Source organism: Typha latifolia, chromosome 8 (assembly GCF_019914945.1).
Source record: "Typha latifolia isolate L0001 chromosome 8, TyphaL0001v2, whole genome shotgun sequence".
NCBI lineage: Eukaryota > Viridiplantae > Streptophyta > Magnoliopsida > Poales > Typhaceae > Typha > Typha latifolia.
In genome coordinates this window covers 5,329,074-5,350,310 of record NC_133093.1, presented here as the reverse complement: position 1 = coordinate 5,350,310, position 21,237 = coordinate 5,329,074, and the positions used below count along the sequence as shown (strand labels likewise).

Genomic DNA, 21,237 nt, shown 5'->3' with positions numbered 1-21,237 from the left:
TCATTTCTGATTTATTCATTCTCTCGACTTCTATGATAATTAAACTAAATTTAATGCACTCATAACGTGTGTATATTATTGAGTGAGCATGATATTATGTTTTTTTTAAATAGCTCACTATTGACTTTGATTTGCACAGTTTGACCTCATGCTTAGTCATCACAAATGTGTTCATAAAAGATCAATGAAAATGGCTATGTGAAAGCCATCTTGTTTAGAGTCCAGTTTGACTCAGTACATTGCTTGCAAATTAAATAATTTTTTTTTTTGATATTTGTGAATATCTTCTTGCACATTGGTTGATATATACTTAAAGAAAATGACTACCTACTTATGTGTGAAAGCCATCATTGCATTTATATGGTTTATGTATAAAAAAAATACAGGAAAAAATCCTGTTTAGTTATGGAGAATAAGTCGAAAAGTGAAAATTTAAATACTAAGTCGATTTGACTACTGTGTTGTATCATTGATTAAATAGAAAAGTTTATTTAAGAAGAATGTTTCATGTTATATATGCTCACCTTGCATATGTATATTGTTATGATCAATCAAGATTAATTTAATTTTGAGTGATGCATTAGAATTGATTATAATATGCTTTTAATGATTTGATTCGATTGTCATATTCTATGTCTTGAATATATTTTGAATTTCTAGAAGTGCATCTCCAAAATTTTTTTTTGATTTTTTCTTAGATTTTTTAGTTTAAAAAATAAAATTCTGCTGAAATGTAAAATGCGAAAGTATATAGCATTCTAAGTAAAGCTACAATACTCCACTCTCTGATTGAGTGAGAGGTGTTCTATTTTAGTAAATAAATTTTGAAACAGGGCTAGATTGGTCAAAAACTCGGTTTTAACAAAAAAAAAAAAAACCCTTTCCAACTTTGTTTTCCCAATCGAGCCCTAATCACTGTTGAGCCCTCTCTTATCTTTCTCGAGCTCTTTCCTCTCTCCGGTGGCGAGCGGCGGACTGTGGATGTACGCCCCCTCTCTCAATCTCACTCACTCTTTCACTCTCTCTTTCTCACTCCCATTCTCACTCTCACGCTCTCTCGCGCCACCCACACAGGCTGCCACCGCCCCCTCTAGCTACACCCGCTCTTCCATCTCTCTATCTATCTATCTGCGCATACCACACCTGCAGTTCTCCTTGGGGTTTTTTACTGTTTGCCACCATTAGATTACTGCTATTGGTAATTTACTTTTTTGTAGTGTGTCAACTGTGATATGTGAAATTTTGAAGGTGGAGTAGAGTGTGGGCTGATTTTAACATTTTGTATCACGTGTTATGTGTTTCTGATTGTGAATCGCATATGCTTGTGAATATGTGCAATCTGCCAATATGCTTATTTGTTATTTGCTAATATTAGTAAAATATTATACATTATATGTAATTATTAATTGTTTATATATTGATAATGTTAGACCACGTATGCTTCTGAATGCCTGTATACCATGAGCCAGCACCTTTTAGAATATTGGAAGAATCTTCTCCTACTGAGCCTATTTCTCTTGGAAATTCTAAATTTGGGTTGCTGGAGGAGGAGGACAAGCTAATTGAAGTCAGAAGTTGAAACTTGTAATAAAAACTATTCCATAATTGAAGTTCTGCTTGAATCAAGGAATGATGATGATGTGTTGAGAAAGTTTGGAAGTTTGGAACTATATCTGATTGATAATGTTAGACCACGTATAGTATAGTCAGCATTTCTCTTACTCAGTACTTAATGCATATAGAAAAAAAAAATATCTTTGACAGTTTGGAAGTTTCAGAAGAACAATTATTGCCAAGTGATCTTTATTCTCTTAATCAAACTATGAAAGTAACGAGAAAGACTCAAACATTTATGATACCTTCAACTGACTACAATTTTGACTACCAATGCTTCACAATTATATTAGTATCAAGGTATCATTTTGTAGGAATACATCATCGGTTGTGGGCTTGTGAAGGGCATGACTGTGATGGCATCTTCTTTAGATTGCAGAAACTTGAGACAAGTTACCACAGATCAGAAGCGTTTGATGCAGGAGCATATAGACGCGTATTCTAAACTAGAAAGTTGTAACTTTGCCCTTTTGATGTCTTTATTGAGTCAAGTCTAGTTAGGATTGAGATTATTTGGGCTAATTTTCTATTTCCGTCGTTTATTTGGCCTATTTTTATCTATTTTATGTAGTTTCTATATTTGGGTCTATTATGGGCTCAATTTGAGGCCCTTTGGCTCAATAAGTTAGTATTGGTTAAGTTTTACTCATACCTATACGAGTAAGGTCTATCTTGACCTAATCAAATTAGGAATTTGAGTTTGTTTAGGGGCTTCTTATCTATCCTTAATTAAAAGATGGGATGGAGGTCTTTTCTAAGGATGATTACGGTTTTGAAATAAAGAAATAAAGAAAAGAGATGTTCTATGCATATAGTGTAGATTGGTGTGATGCCAAACCCTTCGGGTTGATTCCAACAACCCACAATGTGTTTAGCAGTTATCTTTTTCATCTAATTTATTGTTTTTTCAATTTTTTTTTCTTCTCTTTATCATTTCTGTAGTTATTCTCTTTCTCTCAATATTGTTTAATTTCTATGTTTCTTAGGTTCTTCACTGCTGAAGGAGTTTTTTTTGGGGGCTACTACAACAGCTTACCATCAGTACAAAGCACTGTACCATAATGTACTGTAGCAGTTCGTACTTCACACAAATATTTTTCCCCTCATGTTGGATCTTCTTGAATCCTTTGTTCTCCTATACCGTCCTACATTGGAAACCTCCTATATCTGATAAGAAATGAAAGGTAATAGTTGCCTTCAATTTGACTTATATTAATAGGAATCTCAGAATTATCTAAGAAGCAATGAAGAAGTGTCTGCGAAGTATCCAAAAAATTAATTTTATTTTTAAAAAAATGGATATTTTAAGAAAGTATCTGATACGTATTCTGAATAATTGGGTGAGTATTGTGGAAATATTTGTGTTTCCTAGACAGGAGGATAAAATTTCAGTGGAATTTTGGTCACAACTTAGAGTCTCCCTTCTTCACGTGCTTCTCCCTTTCTCTGTTTCAATTTCTCCTTTCTTCTCCCTCCTTTTTATTTTCTTTATATCACAGCGATCTTGGCCACATATGGCAGCTTAAAGGTGTCTCGAGCACCTCTACCACCTCTGGCAGAACAGAGATGTGGCAAATTTGCCAATTTCTGAAGCTTTTAGGATTTTCTGGTATTTAATAGAATTTTTCAGATCCTTTAAAATTTTTTTTAAAAAAATGACCAAAACCAAAAATACTGGAAATCCAATCTAAAGATCTAAAACTGACCGGAACTTCAAAATGTTGTTTTTCTAGGGACTGAAATGGAAACTTCAAACCATAACACTAACGTTTCACTGAATTTGATAGTTTTCTCGGTAAGCTTGCCCAATTGTTTCAGATTGGAAATGGTTGGATTTTCCTTCATTACTCAATTCACAAACCCACCTGTGTTTGCAGAATAATACCAGTTTTTGTTGCCTATTATTCCAAATTCTGCAGTTATGTGATTGCATTTATACCTAACACTGGAAGCAACATGAGTTTGACTAATTGTCATATGATGCCTGTCTACCTGATCTAATTTTTCTTCATTTAAGTCAAGTGACTTTAGTTAAGTCATTGCATAAGTCCATAATTGGTTTTTGTTTGTTCAAGTAGTGAAGTATAATCGTCAATCACAAGACTATCAGAATTTGTTCATTGGCTTTCATTTATTGATTTAAACTTTCATGTTTCAATGTGAATTTTGTATGCACTTATTCTATTGTTGTTTGTTGTCTATGTACTTTCACAGAAAGAATTGTTTCCATCATCTTAGCTTGTCATTAAGTCCCATGCAACATATTATCCCTTGTTAGTTAATTTGATTCAAAAAGGCATTTGCCTTCATGAGGCTCCAGCCACTATAGGATCTAGGAAGGTCTAGATGGTCGCACCTTACCATTATTCCCAGAAAAGGCTGTTTTTATGACTCAAGCTGAGGCCACTAAGATATATGGGACAAACCTTACCATTATGCTAAGTGAAGCCCCCTCTTAGCTCATCTGTTTCAATTTGAGAAGATTTTCTCTCTCGTCTTTGATTTAATTGATCTTTTGCATATCTTCAAGTGAATTAAGGAATAATTCTTACATTAGCTTTTATGTAATCACACAGTTTAAATAGTATCTGCTAAGGCTTATGAGAACTTGTTACTGGCCAGGTTTCTTGCTCTGGAACGCTGCTATGGATTACAGTGTTGATGTAGGATCCTTAAATTCTTCTGCAGAGCACAATGATTCTGGCAAGAGATCAGTATGCCACAAACAACTCTTTATTTTGCATCATCCTTACTGCCGATTATCAGATTTTTGCTAGTATATTGTTTTAGAGTCAGGGTTCTGATGAAGCTCTTTTGCCTTGCTGAATCACTGATATGTGAAAAAGGAACAACAGAAAATAATTGGTTATGGATACTTGGTTATCCATGTTTTTTTTTCTCAATTAACTAGTTTCTGAAATCAGTGCTGATATCTTGGTAGGTTACCTCCAAGATGTTATCTAAAATTGCACAGATCCGACTTGTCACCCTCCATCCAGACGTATATGAACCATGTGATGATTCATTTGCCCTGGTTGATGCACTCTTAGCTGATCGAGCAAATCTATTGCAGCAGCAGCCTAGGTTGTGCATGGAAGTTGGCTGTGGGAGCGGTTATGTTATCACATCTTTAGCAATCATGCTAAATCAGTTGGGCTCTGGAGTCCAGTACTTTGCAACTGACATTAACATGCATGCAGTGGAATCTACTCGTGCAACACTGGAAGCTCATGGTGTGCACTCGGAGATAGTCTCCACTGATATTGCATCAGCACTTGAGAAACGCCTCTCTAGTATGATTGATGTGGTGGTTGTAAATCCTCCTTATGTGCCAACCCCTGCGGAAGAGGTTGGTTGTGAAGGAATCACAGCTTCTTGGGCTGGAGGGGAGAATGGTCGTCAGGTGATTGACAGGATTCTTCCCATTGCGGATAAGCTGTTGTCAGAGAAAGGTTGGCTCTATATGGTCACCCTCATGGCCAATAATCCTTCACAGATTTGCCATCTGATGAGAGGAAAAGGATACGCATCACGTATAGTTTTGCAGAGGTCCACTGATGAAGAGAGCCTCCATGTTATTAAGTTCTGGCGAGATGGCGTTTCAGGGGTGGATAGGCCTCGAACTGGTACCTCAGGTTCGCAGTCTTGGTTCCCTCAGTTCCCTCTTGGATCTCGTTGGTGAAGCAACCTAAGTAAATGAGTTTGGGAATTGGGAAAACAACATAACTTGGTTTCATGACCTTGACATTGACAGTTACAACCCTTTGGTGACTGGTTCTTCTCTGATAAATTACAGAGGCCATTCACCTCTTCTATTTACCAGTCTGATTTGACATTTTATTTCTTCCTTTATTATATATCAAGTATTTAAGAGCTGGTATAATTACAGCTTTTTGATGCTTATAGTGTCTTGTAAGGCAATAATGCATGTGTACAAAGCATTCCTTACATGGTTGCCCAATGTATACAGGGAGCTCATTTCAGGATGCTCTTTAACTATCAGATGTCTCTAATGTGGTGTAATGTAGATGCTGTCTCAATATGAACAGAATCTTTCTCTGGATTGTCCACACTAAATCTTGAATTGAAGCTTACTACATTAAGTTGGTCATAGATTTTTGAGGAGAAAATATTGGTTGTGATGGGTTTGGTCTTGCTCTCAAGCTTGGTAATCTTGTAAGTTTTGATTTTTTTTTTTATCGTGAATTTTGGTTGGACTTGTAATTGGGATCCCATGGGCTAGTGCAATTTGTGGAATGTGCTATTGTGTTGTTTCCATAAGCTGAACCGAAAATAGTTGGTATGTGCTAGTAATTAACCCCGCACTTATGCTTTGGATTTTAGTTGTATGTGAGTTCCATTATTTAGTTTACTGTATTATTGCTAATGCAGCATTTTGACTTACCCTTGAAATAACTTTGTTCCAAAAATACACCAGTTAAAGATGATTTTAGATGTGACTAAAAACACAATTAGCCTAACCAGCCACCAAAGCTTATGAGCAACTTGAAAGGACAAGCTAACACTTATAAATTGCTCTCTCTCTCTCTCTCTCTCTCTCAACTGTTAGAAACAGCTTCACGTCATAATCAATCAAACAGAAAGTTTTGATTTCTAGATGCAACTGGTTCGTTTGGTTAACAGCAACATACTGTTAAAAACAGCTTCAGGTCATAATTAATCAAACAGAAAGTTTTGATTTCTAGATGCAACTGGTTCGTTTGGTTAACAGCAACATCTGCATATGGATAGCTTTCACCCGCAGCTGCATCCATGGTTAACACTCACTTCCAGCTTCATAAAAGGAACCACTTCCCAATTAAGAAGAGTGCTCAGAAGTCTCACTTTTCGTAACCAATCCCTAATAACTTAAATTTATATGAGTTCCAGACAATTGATCCTTCCTCCATGCTTGGATTTCTACACGGCCGCAACTGGATGAGAAAAATCATTTAGAAGTAAAACATAGATACACAACACAAATGTATATTAAACTGATTTACATAAGAACACAGAAATAATACAACGGGAAATTGTACAACTCAAACATGGTACACCATCCCGACCTCCAACGTAGATGCATGAGGGATGCTCACAGCATAAGCTGGACCTCTACTGTTCCTCCTCAAGAAATCATATCCAAAATCAATCACCAGCCTTCTCAGAAAACTTGATCCACTCTTTGCCCGCACATACGAGTGGCCGAGTATGAAGGCCATGCCGGCTTCTCTTGCCTCCATCAACTCTTGCAGTTCTTCCCTAACTCCGGCATTCAACTGGGGCCTCTCGGGCAATACAAACCTAACCTTCTTCCTTGGTGCAATAACAGGCGACAAGATCTCCCTAGAATCAGAAGGACCAGCTGCATCATCATTGTTGCCGTCATGCAAACGGATACCAGCTCCGATGACAGACATTCTTTCTTCATCCTTCTCAGATACTTCTAGTGCGCTATTGGTCTCAGAGACTCCAGAGCGAATGTACTCCGCTATGCTGCAAACAAGGTCTTTCTCAAACTCCAAGTCATCCTTATGAACATCATGGTACCCGTAGCGTACAATACACCTGTAGAGTCTGTACTCTTTAGGGCCAATTCTTCCTACAAGGAATCTTTCTTCAGGCCGCACAAATGGTACAGGAACTGACTTGATGCAGAGGAAGACAAGGACCTGATGCATCACAGCAGAAGGATTAAAATTGTTAAAATTATGAATAAACTCCATGGGGGGAGAAAATTGAAGTTCCAGGTGAAGTGCAATGACCAAGGAAAAGGAGAAAGAGATGTATTACACATGAAATTTTATAGCAGACCTGATGGAAAGCAGGAAGGTTGGTGACAAAGTGGGAGAAGATTGCTGGGATTCCAGATACCAGTTCAGTTTGTATGAGACCAATGCCTCGCACACGAACAATCCCAAGGTTAGGGCCAAGACTTAGGAGCCAATTGATGGAGACCTTATTTTGGACATCAAATTCATATTTCTTGATGGTACCGTAGTGCCAGACATACATGACGATCATGAAAAAGAAGGAAAGGACAATGGGGACCCAAGCTCCTTCTAAGAACTTTATGAGGGCAGCCGAGAAATAAAGTGCCTCAATTGTGCCAAAGAAGATGATGAAGCATACAGCTACAAGGATGCTCTTATGCCAGCACAAGACTATCACTAGGGACATCAAGCATGTTGTGACCAGCATGACAGTTATAACTGCCAAACCTGTGCCAAGGAAGAAGAAAAGCATTAAAACCTTTTATCATCAAGGACATTAGGGTTATCAAAATAAGGCTCGAGCTTGGCTTGAGAGTGAGCCAAGACGATTTTGATTTCTAAAATAGGCTTAAAATTAATTTCAAGCCAAGCTTGATCACGAGCCGACTTAGTCTAGTTCAGCTCAATAAGACTCAAAATAATAATTTAATATATAATAAGGATAATTTCACTTAGGCCCTTTTGAATTATCACTGTTTTTCACACACTCTTTGAACTTTTCATTATATACCCTTAAATTAAAAAATATATTCATATATACCCCCTTGAACTAAGAAAAGAAAATTATACGGACTTCTAAACTAAAAACATTTTAGATCAAAGGGTGTATGTGATAAGAAAAAGTTCATGGAGTGTATCTAAAAATTGGTGATAGTTCAGGAGATCTAAGTAAAATTATCCCTACATAATAATACATAATATATATATAACATGAACCATTAGATCAAAATCTAACCATTAATGTTTATGTTTCTTTAGTGTTATATTTTTATTACTTTACATTTCTGTAATGTTACATAATATATATGAGTAATATGAACCATCAACGATTAGATCAAAGATCTAATGATTTCTATTAGTTTATTTTCTGTAATGTTTATATTTTTATAGTTGAATTAGGCCTTATTTTAATTCAAGCTTAATTCAATTCAAACTTGATCAAGCTTGAAATTAGGTTTAAATTAATTCAGGCTTAAAATTGTTTATCGATCGGCTCGTTTAGGCTCGAGTTCTGCTCAAGCTCAAAATTGGCTTAATTGAAATAATTTCAATTCAAGCTTGATCCAATATGTAGGCTCAAAATTGAGCAAAGCTCGGCTTGATCAAGCTATAACGATTACACCCCTACAGGTAGTAAAGCATGCAGAGGAGGAAAAAGAAAAACAATGATTTCTCATTTTTCCACAATTAGAAATTGTGTTTATCTTTGTTTTAGAGATTAAAAAAGGGACTTTCCTAGCTTCCTCTAGAAGGTTAGTCTGTCATCTTAAGCAAATTCAACAGAAATTTGTAATTTTGCACTGTAGATTCCATTCAAGATTCCTACAGAAAGTACGTAATGGTAAAATGCAATAGTAAAATAGGCATGTAAATCATGTTCTTTCCTCTCATTGTACAACCAATGCATAGGCAGGCAGACAGCTGCTAAATTAACGGTCATTTTATCTGACTAGTGCTCACACCTATGCAAGAATCTGCCTAACAACCAAGGATTCCCTATTGATTGGAACACAGCAAGTATAGAACATGACAGATAAATTAATGCTTCAGAGGCACACTTAGAAATATTTCAAAATTTAAGAAAAATGTTCTAAGTTCTAACAGGTAAGAAATATGTGAAAGCACATAAAACTGGTATGCAGACAATTGACCAGTAATATGCATCTTCAATCATGGACAAACAACTTAATCAAAATGTAATGCCTCGAAAATCGACATATGATCTTAATATTGCACCAAACTGCAAGAACATATCAACTTCTTTCACTTGAATCACAACAAGTTAATAAGTAGATCTTCAAGCCAATGGATTTGTCAACAAATATAGTAAATAACTTTGTTCAAAGATTTACTGCATAAAATCAATCATTGACAAAGAAAAGCATCCTAGACACACGACTCCCTGACAAATGCTGGGTCTTGGGAGAGCAAAGATAGATGCAGCCTTACCCCATTGTAGAGAAGCTATTTCCATGACTGGAACCAACAAGCACGTGGTACATGGTGGCAACCCTCAATGTCATACAAGTGATGCCCTCTAAAAGATATGGCAAAGGCATCACTAAGAAGTTCGATAATATTCAATGCCATTAGTGACAATAATAGCAGATATCTTCTTTTTCATCATAAAAGATCGAGAATCTATTTGTCAAAAAGACTAGTTAAATTATGTTATTCTCAAGATTCATGTTAAGACTGCACAACTAAGAGCAGCATTTAGAAAATAGGTCCAAAAAGATTTTGAGATAACTTTCTTGTCAGAAACTTAGCATGATGGACTAGACAATTGCTGCAAAACGTGATGTGCATATAGATAACTGATAAGGAGGGATCACATATGTACAGAAGATCATATTTATTCTTTTATACCTGAAGCATTACCCAGACGCTTTGTGTCTCTGAAACCAATGGTTACAGCCAAGCACAATATCATTAAGATCCAATTGATCTCTGGGATGTAAATCTGCCCATGTACTTTAGAGGATGTGTGAACTATCTTCACCCTAGGAAAGCAGCCCAAAGCAGAGCATTGCTTGATGATTGAGAAGGTACCCGTGATGATAGCTTGGCTTCCCACAACAGCTGCAAGAATAGCTATTGCCAGAATAGGCCATCTGATTTGCGCTGACAGTGTTGAAATTGTAAATGTCAATATGATTCCATGGAAGCATTATGCATATCCAATGATATAATATCCAATAGAATTAGCATATAAGATTGGAAGAAGTAGCATTGTAACTAGTTAACTACCTGGTACGGATACATAGAATCCAATCCGGTAGTCACTTTCAATAACATGATGTCTAGATAGATACGCAGCTTGTCCCATGTATGCTAGGATCAACGAAGGATAAACCACAAAAGTAAAAGCAATCTGCATAGAGTAAAGGTTCATTAGAGAAAGCATCTTTGATGGCCCAACTGTTGACAGCTTAATTGATAACTAATGGATATATTATAAGCCAAAAAAAGGAAAATGAAAACAAATGGCCTAATAGTAGTTCAGCAATCTAGAATGATAGGTATGGACAAAGAACTATTCGAACTTTAAAGGAAGAAGGTACCCTTGCTAGTCTAATTGAATGAACCGGGCAAACTGACTTAAAAACAAAGTATGGATTGTTCCCTATCAACATGGACTATCATGAATTAAAAGATATCTTAAGCTGGTTCTTCTATAAATGGCGATTGACATTTGAACTTTTTAATTCTAACGAGCTTTCATTTTTGAAAGAGAATCCAAAGTTTGTTCTTTCCAGTAAAACAGAAACATTTTCAAAAAAATATCGCCTAGAATCAGGAAGAACACAATTTTAACAATTTGCATTGATGAGGACTTCGACATTGTACTGTCCAATTGTGAAAGTTCTCATCTTTCGCTTGCAAGGTCTATCAATTATCTTCTTTTAGGTAGCTAAGATGAAGGCCTCATGAGAGGCATTGAAAATGAGGAACATGCTACAACTAGCAACCAAGAGAAGTAGTAGTTGATACTGGCAACTCTAATATTGCTGTTACAAACCAGATCTAGATTGATCTGGATGTAAAAAAATTATGATATTTTGTTAGGAAAAAGCCTCAAAGTCACAGATCTAATAGTTTTGTTTCACCTAAATCGGAGGTTGAGGGGAAAAGTTAAAAATAAAACAATGAAGGAAGGTCAGAATGGAACAAAAGTGAAAATATCTGACGTTGCAGCAGTTGTCATAAGTGACGGATGGCCAAGGGTAGTGATGAACGACCATATAGTAAGTGGCTGCTGGAGGAAGATAGTGACTATGGCTTGAAAGATCGGATCTATTCTATGGTTATGATCTATTCTTTCGAAGATAAAAACAATTTAACGGCTACGATAAAACGATAAATGTGATAATAATAAATTGGCTAAACTCAATAATTTGTCAATGCTTGGATGCTTAAACAAAGTAGCCCAACCCCTATATATATAAAGGTTGGGTATAATGACTTTTACTAGGATTAGCCCTAAAAGCTTATACGATTCGAACTAGGATTTGTCTTAATAGCTTAAATGACTTAATTAAACTTATCTTAAAAGCTTACCTGACTTAACTAGATTTGCCTTAAGAGCCTACTTGACTTTAATTGGACTTGTCTTAAGGACTTACATGATTTAACTAGACTTATCTTAAGAGTTTACATCATGAATTAATTTAAAAATAAATAAACTCGATTCGTCGAGCTCAATATCCTCATAAAATGATCCGACCTATTCCGGTTCGCGTCATGGTACTAAATAGTTTTTTTTTTTAAAGTAGATTAATCATCTGTAGTAATTAGAAATAAATCTAAATTAATAGCCCAAAATTTCAATCAAGAAGAAGACATTGATTTTGATGAAAGTTTTGCACCGGTAACTAGACTTTAAGCAATTAGACTGTTACTTACATTCACACGTTTTAAAGATTTCACGTTACATCATATAGATATTAGTTTTCCTAAATAATTATATTTTGGAGGAAGTTTATATTGAATAACCTTTTAACTTTTAAATCATGAATTACCATTTGATGTTTTATTGTTTAAATTTATATTAATGATATTATATTTGGTGCTATTAAAGAAAGCTTGTGTAAAGAATTTGTAAAGTATATGCAAAATGCTTTGAGATGAACATTATGGAAGTGCTAAACTATTTTTGTGGATTAAAATCAAGTAACTAGAGGATAATATCTTTATTAACCAATTCAAATATATAAAAGATTTCAAAAGGTTTGGGATAGAAAATGTAAAACCAATTAAAACTCCAATGAGTACACCAACAAAGTTAGACAAAGATTTTCCTTAAAAAAAGAGTTAGACAAAGATGAAAAATGCTAAGCCAGTAGATGAAAGGAAATATCGGTTTTCAATATGCTAGAAAAGAAATTTCAGGGTATCAACTTGCAGTGCCATTTTGGCCAATATACTAGATACATTGAAATCAACACATTTAACGTCAAGACAAGAAGTCCTAAAAGTATCCTTGGAGAACATTATTGCAATTTCAATTGATCTTTTAATCAAGATGAGGAATAATTGCTAATGGCAAAGTGTAGGTGATGCACAGTTATATGGTATTTGTTATTTCTCATGCGATCTATATACTATGGGAACTGCAACGTTCTTTTTATTGGAGAACATACAAGTCTGCAGCTAAATTATTTCTGCATATGCTTTAATTATCATTGTGGAAATCTTTCTAAAAATAAGTTATGCCATGTTATTTAGGTTCATTTAATTGATAGAGTCCTGCAAACCTAGATCATCATCATCTTTCGCATCCAAACCCTTTGCAAAATAATATGCGGTTGGCTACAACAGAACAAATAGTTAAACGCTTCAGATGAACTGATAAATCCTTATAATCAATTGTTAACTTGATGTCAACACTCCAAAAGAGGCTTAGAATGAAAATCTGTAAAGCTAGCTGATACCTCCAAAGGTTCCACTAGACAGGCAAAGAAGCTAGATGAAAGTGAAAATGATAGCTTCTGATCTAGGATTATTCTTGTTGAAAGCACAAATAAATGAAAGAACCAAGACAATCTCCAGGTCTTCAACATCCTAACATAATTGGAAAGTCTAGAACCATGAGAATAATATTTACAAAATTACATTGATGAGCCAGTTTCATACCATGGTTCGAAGGATAAGTTGATCCCTATCCCAATCCCAATCAATTGACTGGGATAGGGTGGGATTGGCCGATCCTGATATGGATTTCGTCCTCTCTTTCACAATTTCTCTCTCTCTCTCTTTTCCTATCTCTCTCTTTCTCTCCCTACCAATAGCTATTACTTCTTTGACGCAGAAATACAGCTCTGGAAAACTCCATCAACAAAGATCCAACTCTGACCACCTCGGTTATGTGATTTTTTTATTTTATATTTTTCTCTCTTTTCTCTTATTCCTTCACTATAGTTTTTTTCTTTTCTCTCTCCTTTACTATAGTAGAATTTTTTTTCTTTTCGTTTCTTCCACTCTCTTTCTCTCCTTCGTTGCGGCAATTTTGAGTAAGTATTTCTTTTTAGATTTTAGGCGTCATATGTTTGTAATTATTATTTTCTTACTTTTGTCATTTTTTAAATAATATTTAGAATTTTATGTAATTAAAAATAGTTCGACATCCAAGCGACCGACCTAGCCGATAGATCAACGTATCATTTTCCTGGGAGGCCAATCCCAATCCCCATTTTTCAAAGCTTGTTTCACATATTAGAATTTTGTCCTTTTTAAAGAACAAGAACTAAAATATTTAAAAGGAGAAACATTTCATAGGTGTTAACTCACCAAATATTCTAGCCCTTGTTTGCTTTGAAATCAGGGGGAGTCCCTAAACTTGGTCAGGGACTCCTAGCCAAGTTTAGTAACCAAACAACTTTTTATCTTTTTATCCCTAACCAAGTTCACTTCCCAATAAATAAAATAAAACTAAAATATAAATTCTAATATAAATTTAAATTAATTCTAATTTTATCCTTGACATAATTTTAATCTATTACTTTCATGTCTTATCAATGTTCTCTTTTGTCTCCTCTCTCTTCCAATGCATAATCTTTTATTATAAAATAGCTCCTTTTTCGCCATGGCTTACAAAAAATATGACCTTGGAAAATATATTTATACACAATGGTGAAAAAAATTAAAAATATATTATTTAATATTACTAAAACATGAGTTTAAATTGGCTAACTTGCATTTTATTTTATAAATTTAATAATAATATTTTGGTATTAGTTACATGACACATACTCAATTTCCCTAAAAAAATAAATATCTTTTGCTTTTACATGTCATATCAAAGTAACAATTACACCCTTATTTCAAATCTTCTCTCATCTACCACTAATTTCCCTTTTTTTTTTAACAGATTTACTAAATCCAAAATAAATTATAGAGTAGGTGGGGGCTTGTGAGGTTTAAGCAATCTAATAATCCAATCTAATACGGGTAGCCGATACATATTGTTTTTTCAAATGGCTGATCTCAAACCCGATACCGAGTTTTAGAGCCGTGCTTTTAACACCCCAATAATTCACTTTCTTATTTTTAATAGTTTGCAATATGAACTTCTTAAAGAAACAAAAAAATACTATTAAAATAATATTATTAAAAAATATTAAAAAATATTAAAAAAATTATAGCATGTGCTTATAACCAAAACAAAGGAATATAAAAAAAAGTAATCTATATATATTATTATTTTAAAAAATATTAACATTACGTTATTTAAAAAATAATAATATTAATATGTAAGCTCGCAAATAGGTTTACATGTTGCATGTAAGCCCATTTGCAAGCATGTATTCATGAGCTCGCAAATAGATTTACATGCATGTAAGCCCATTTGTGGGCATGTACATGTAAACTCGCAAATAGATTTACATGTAGCATGTAAGCCCATTTGCGAGCATGTGCATGTAAACTCGCAAATAGGCTTACATGTAGCATGTAAGCCCATTTGAAGACATGTATATGTAAACCCGCAAATCAGTAATTAAAAAACCTTTAATTGATTAAAAAAATAATAAATTTGAATTTTATCATGAAACTCAGAAGTGTATTTTGGTCCATTAATTTTATATATCATTTATTTTCCTCCAAAATTAATATTTTTATTATTTTTTCATATCATATCAAAAGTAATAATTATACTCTAGCCTAGTTCACAACCAAATATTATATTTTTTAGCCTAGTTCAAGATACCTAAATCAAGATTAAAAAATGGGGCTAGCTAATTATGTTTGGTGCTTAGCCTCGAACCAAACATAGCCCTAAAGTCTAAAAGCGTAAGCTATTAAAAAACAATAATTTGTATCCTTTATATTTCAACAGTAGGAAATTTAGCTTCAGGAATCCAAGTTGACATTTCCAACTCAGCTGAAACTTCTGGCTAATTATAGCATACATAACAATAGTTTGAGTTTCAGTTGAAAAGTCTTATAAATATCGACCCATGCAAACCACGCTGACCAGCACGACAATCTATGGTCAAAATCAAGATATTATGATCTAGGTCCATTATTTCTTACCTTTATTGACAACTGAGAGAAATGCCCCAGGTCTGCAAACATAGCTTCAGAACCTGAAAGAAGAAATAACTGTATTAGCTTATTATGTTCAGAAGAAAGAGACAGATAATTAATTACAGAATATAACTATATAGGTACCTGTTATACATAATAGGATTCCCCCTAAGGACATCCAACCTCCTCTTTGGGTTTTCCTCAAAAACTTGTACATGTAATATGGAGATAGCGCTTGATAAACATGTGGATTCCAGTGGAAAATATTGTAAACACCAATCATGCTAATGCATAGAAGCCATGTTACAACAATTGGAGCAAATAGGAATCCAACACGATGTGTCCCGTAATGTTGCAGAGCGAACAAAGAAATTAGTATGAGACAAGCAACAGGAACCTCAACATCTGCAGTTTGATGTTGGAAAACTATCAGAAATCACAACAGTTTATGTAATATTACTTGCAGAATATCAGAAGGCAAGTAACATTATAGTAGATGGAAAGAATAAGATGAATGAGAGATAATTTAAACAGCAACATAAAGCTACATATAATTGATGTTAGCACAGTAAGTAAAGTCAGACCATTCTGTCCTACAAACAAAGACATTTGAAACTTAAGTTTATTTACTGTAGTAGTTAGAGTAACTATATTAGACAATATCACCTCTAAGAGAAAATAATGTTAATTTAATTATGCTGCTCTGATCTTTACAATATTAGATGAGTTGCATTCAGTTCCTATTGAACTAGAGTGCTCATGCTCAGTATCCCCAAATGAAAAAAAATTTGATATCCTCATATTTGTTGTATGATTTTGTTCTTTTAAAGTACTTGGACAGAAACATAGTTAATCAGATTTCAGTTGGTAGATATAATCAGATACGCAAATGGGATCACAAGAAGACTTTACTGAGTAAGATAAAGACACCAGATTGAAAGTAATGTTACATTTACGTGAACATTAAGCTGGATGGGAAATGAAACAGCACTGCAAGAGACAAACTAAAAGCTATATTCTCTGTAAAGAATGGCTCATACATCCATATATAACCCATTCACAAGCAAATGGGGTAAAGATATCTCTTACAGGGTCTCCTTTTGTGAAAGTAAGATTTCTAGGTAGTAGTATACATTTTGTATTTTCAGAAAATGGAAACCTGAAAAGATGTGAACCGGCATTGGTAAGAAAGAAAATGGACAAAGAGATCAAACGATATTGTAACCTACATTTGTGATATTTTCACTTTATTAGCTGAAGTTTGAATCTAAATGCAATCCTTGTAAACACAGACTTCTCTATCATCTCAGAAGTTCCTCTTTTATCAGAAAGAGATCAAACGAACCAATATAGGCTGATTGCATACACAAAGATTATAATCCTGGTTTTCCATATGCTTTTGTGATGACATCATATTTCTTTCTTTCTATAAGAAATAAGAGTTGACCAACTCATGAAGGAAATCCCAATGTAATTTTTGCCTTACAAAAGAGAAGGGAATCAAAAATGTTCTACCATCCATTCTTACATCTGGCAAAATTTCAAGATGTAAAGGCTGTAATACAAGAGAGGGTCACAAAACAATAACTGTTTCAATCCACTAAGTGAGACCTCCTACGTCCACAAATGGTTCAACCAGAAAAGAGAAAAAAAGAACACCAAGATCAATCTTACTTCAGGATTGCTATACCACCTCCTATGATTTTACTAAGGTTATTCTTTACTAACCTTTGAATTATGACTAAATATTACCTTGCATCTTAAAGCGTAAAAGTGTAAACTTGTCCCTGAACTATCCATGAGAGATTTTTATATCTTACATCTTAGTCTTCCATGAGAGATTTTTGACAAACTTGTCCCTGAACTATCCAGTCTTACATCTTACATCTGACAAAATCTTCCACGAGAGATTTTTGACAAAATATAGTAATATACTGCGAGGGAAACTAAGAACTTGCACTATCATGTTACATCATTGGAGCAAGTTGTTACCTTTTAGATAACTTAAAGGGAAAATCATACATATGTATTCTTTATCAATTGCGATACTAGGCCATAGTTCAAGGGCCGAAAATATATTTTAGCCATTTATTCATTCTAGAAGTTTGAAATGTAAAAGCAGTTAATATGCACTAAGCTACTAATATGGGATGAATAAGTTATTTTGTTAAAGAACAATCAAAGTTTCCATTATGGGGAGCAAAAGGAGAGCCTATGTTTGGGCTACATTTGAAAAGCTATATGACAAAAATACAGGGGCAGGTGAAGTTTTTGCCATTGTGCAAGTCATCAAGGTACTTAATGAGAAATGTGTTCGTCCATACAGCACAAGTGCATCATAGTAACAAATTTGCTTCAGCAGATATAATGAGGAAAGAATCTCAAGAATAGTCATGGAAATCTAGTTGACTTGAAAACAACCATCATTATAGATAATCACATATAGGTTCATTCCAACAGTGTTGAAGCTGCAATCCTTGAGAAATTTAATGTAAGAAAGCACCTAGGAACCAGTGGAGCTAATTTCCAATTTTGAAAGAAGTGAGGCACATTAAATAAGTTTCTCGCTCTAAGCTTACACCAAGTGATGATGTTGGCAGTATGGCTAGTGTTGCAAAACCTCCCCTAGTAACTTATCTCCATCAAAGATTAAAAACTTTCAGATGACTCATTCCCCTCCTATTTACTTGAAATTCTGCAAGTTTCAGAATCAAATCTACACCATATTGTTAGAATACAAAAAAAAAAATTACCGTTTTTACAGCTTGAGCTTTTAGAGAAGATGATTAGTTAACATGGTATCACAATAGGATGTCTTGAGTTCAAATCTGGTCAGGTCTATTTGTCATTAGAAATATAAAACCTCCATCCATTTAATCCAAATTCATCTTTGACCTATAAAAATGTCTATAGCCTAGAAATGAGGTGGACAATTAAAGTACAAAAGAATAAAAATCATTGTGCTCTAATAGCTTAAATTTTTAAAGTAATTAATGAGTTAATATGACATCAGAGCAAGAGGCTCAAAGTTCAAATCCCTCTAGGCCTATCTATTACTTGAAAGTATAAAACCTTCTTCTATTTCATTCAAATCTATTTTTGGGCCTATTAAAATTGATCCCAGAATTGAGGGAGTATGTTAGAGAATTAAAAAAAAAATGAAATGACTTTTCTCTAACAGCTTAAGTCTCGTTCCTCTTGCATATCTTTTGACATGTGATATAAAATAGTAAATTATGTTTATTAGGATATCCATATCATTGCCTAGAGAAACAACTTCAGTAGTTCAATGACCTAACCTACCACAAACATTAATATGTTTCACCTGTTGTAATTATTCCCATGCACAAATCTACTTGCCACAAGTTAATCCAAGTAATATTGTGCTTTCTTATAGCTTAATGAGATCAAGGCTAATGTTCGGCAATTAACCGGTTCTTCTTAATGAATTAATTCCCAACCATTCTTGTGCATCAACCATCATTTTCCTAGCTCATATCTTTTATCTTGCTACACCCTGCCAAGGGGAAAGCTGGAAAGGAAGCCAAAAAGCCAAAGATCCCGCTGTACTCTGATATCCTACGTCATCTTAGCAGATCATTTTCATACATTGGCTGCTAAACTGTTGCCCTTATACTCTCCTTTCCTCGATAAACAAATCAGGATATTCCCTCAGATAAGTTTAAAAATAGGTCTCCAAGTATAGAGTGCAAAGAAGAAAAGCATTATGCAGTATGTCCAAGTCAGTCAAAACCTCCCTCTTGCTTTATGATACCAAAAGAAACGAAAAAAATTCATGTTAATTAATATTAGCCAACTAATCCCAACTAAAACAAAAATAGAGTAACAGTGTATGATGGAGAGGGAATCCAAATCATACATTCTACCCAGCTGATTCTCCTGGAAAATGTTGTCAAATTAACATATAGTATATAACTACACAATCAGAGTTCCAAAGATCGGATTTGATTATTAAAATTTATAATTTCCTTACACTTATGCTGCTCCTTTGACATCGAAAGCTCAAGTCCAGAGACCGCCGAGAACACTGCCAAACAAATAATAATTTTGATTAGCAGACAGAAGACAACCTAGGACCAAAAACCATCCCAAGAATTGAAAGCAGAGGAGAAGACAACCAGAAATAGCCGGGGTGAGCACGCCATCCCCAATCACCATGCAAGTCCCAATCAATGCAAGGATCAGTAAGACTCTCTGCAACACCTGGTGCTTCTCCAGCATCCTCCTCACCTTTGTCGCCGCCGTGACTCTTGCCAGAGGGCCACCCACCCCGCTCGAGGGACAAGTAGCACTGTAATCATCGTTTTTCTTATATGAGGATATTTCCTCATCGGCGAGTTGCACATTAGGCAGGAAGCCGACGCGGGCGTGGCGGCAGAGCAGGGAGTAGAGCGCAAAGGTTCCGCCTTCTCCATTATCGTCGGCCCGGAGGACAATAAAGACGTATTTGAGTAAGGGGACAAGGGTGAGGGTCCAAAACACAAAGGAGAGGACTCCATAGATCTCCTCGTTGGTCTCCGAGTGCTGTATGTCCCCTGCGAAGGTGTTCTTGTACACATACAGCGGCGAGGTGCTCAGGTCCCCATAAACTACCCCCAGGCTCTGGTAAGCTAGAGTTAACACCATCCTCCATGATTCCCGCTGCTACTTAATTGCTGAGCCAAATCAAAGGAAAGCATAGAAACAGAACCAGAACAGGCAAAAAGAAGGAAAACCCAATTCACCTTTGTGGGATTGGAGTAAGCTCCGGCCTCAAGATCCATGGTTGGAGGGCTCATAATCTCACAAAACCCATGTCCTCTTTTGAGCTCTGGAGAAGTCTCAAGTGAGTAAAGAGCCTCCCAACTTGAGAACTGCGAGTATCTCTGGAGAAGCCCAAATGGACTTCTTTTAAGGATTCTGGCTGGGCAGGTGTGATTTTGGAGATGGGTGGTCAAAATGGCGATGGGAGGATCATCCAGGGAGATGTCTATATGAAGAAGAAAGTGAAGAGAAAGAGAGTGGAAGTGGACTAGAATATTGTGGAGAGAGAGAGAGAGAGAGAGAGAGAGAGAGAGAGAAGGAAAGAGGAGTTGGTTAAGACTTGGTAGATGAAGCTGCTGCTATTCTAAATTTCCTCTCTTCCTATCTTGGTCATGTGGAAAAAGAGAGTAATAGTAATAGTTTACAGTAATTTCAGTTACGTTCAAAGAAAATGAAAGGAACGGCCTTTTCAGAAGTTCCTGCAGTAGGGTAGGTGGGGGTTGATGGTTGCTTTGGTGGCAATTTGAGGGGAGTGTGTGTGGCATCTAGTAAGAAGAGAAAGGAAAAGGTGAGGAAATAAAGAACGGAGATGTTACTTTTCTGGTAGTGAGGGGTTTGCCACTTTTACTCACAAGTGGGCATGCTGCTTATCTTCTTATCTTCATTTCATATTATTATCTTTTAAGCAAGAAATTGTCATGTTCTTCTTCAGTGTGAAGAGACTATTTGACTGAAATTGGTGTGTGAATGTGTGATAGATATGCCTTCATATTATTAGCAACTTTTTTGTTCATTTTGGACAAAAATGGGCTAGGCCCAGTTAAATTTATTAGATGAGGAC

General features: G+C 35.2%; 2 protein-coding genes across 6 annotated transcripts; one reads left to right on the top strand and one right to left on the bottom strand.

Moving 5' to 3' along the window:
• The first annotated feature begins 891 nt into the window (after positions 1-891).
• Positions 892-5,725, top strand: LOC140794322 (uncharacterized). 4 transcript variants are annotated; one of them, XM_073146319.1, is made up of 4 exons: positions 892-1,198; positions 2,601-2,798; positions 4,237-4,328; positions 4,556-5,725. In XM_073146319.1, exons 2-4 carry the CDS (start codon positions 2,792-2,794, stop codon positions 5,294-5,296), a joined length of 840 nt encoding a protein of 279 aa, XP_073002420.1. In that variant the 5' UTR covers positions 892-1,198; positions 2,601-2,791; the 3' UTR covers positions 5,297-5,725. The 4 variants fall into 4 exon arrangements, with proteins under 4 accessions (XP_073002420.1, XP_073002423.1, XP_073002422.1 ...); XM_073146320.1 differs by having other exon boundaries at positions 901-983; XM_073146322.1 differs by lacking the exon at positions 2,601-2,798 and having other exon boundaries at positions 899-983.
• An 824-nt stretch (positions 5,726-6,549) lies between these two features.
• LOC140794188 (potassium transporter 8-like) lies at positions 6,550-20,779 on the bottom strand. Of its 2 annotated transcripts, none has more exons than XM_073146103.1 (9): positions 20,378-20,779; positions 19,772-20,297; positions 19,627-19,680; positions 15,777-16,037; positions 15,639-15,691; positions 10,356-10,479; positions 9,975-10,229; positions 7,426-7,832; positions 6,550-7,283 (listed from the first exon to the last, which is right to left on the bottom strand). In XM_073146103.1, exons 1-9 carry the CDS (start codon positions 20,429-20,431, stop codon positions 6,657-6,659), a joined length of 2,361 nt encoding a protein of 786 aa, XP_073002204.1. In that variant the 5' UTR covers positions 20,432-20,779; the 3' UTR covers positions 6,550-6,656. The 2 variants fall into 2 exon arrangements, with proteins under 2 accessions (XP_073002204.1, XP_073002203.1); XM_073146102.1 differs by having other exon boundaries at positions 19,772-20,294; positions 20,378-20,582.
• Between the last annotated feature and the right edge of the window lie 458 nt (positions 20,780-21,237).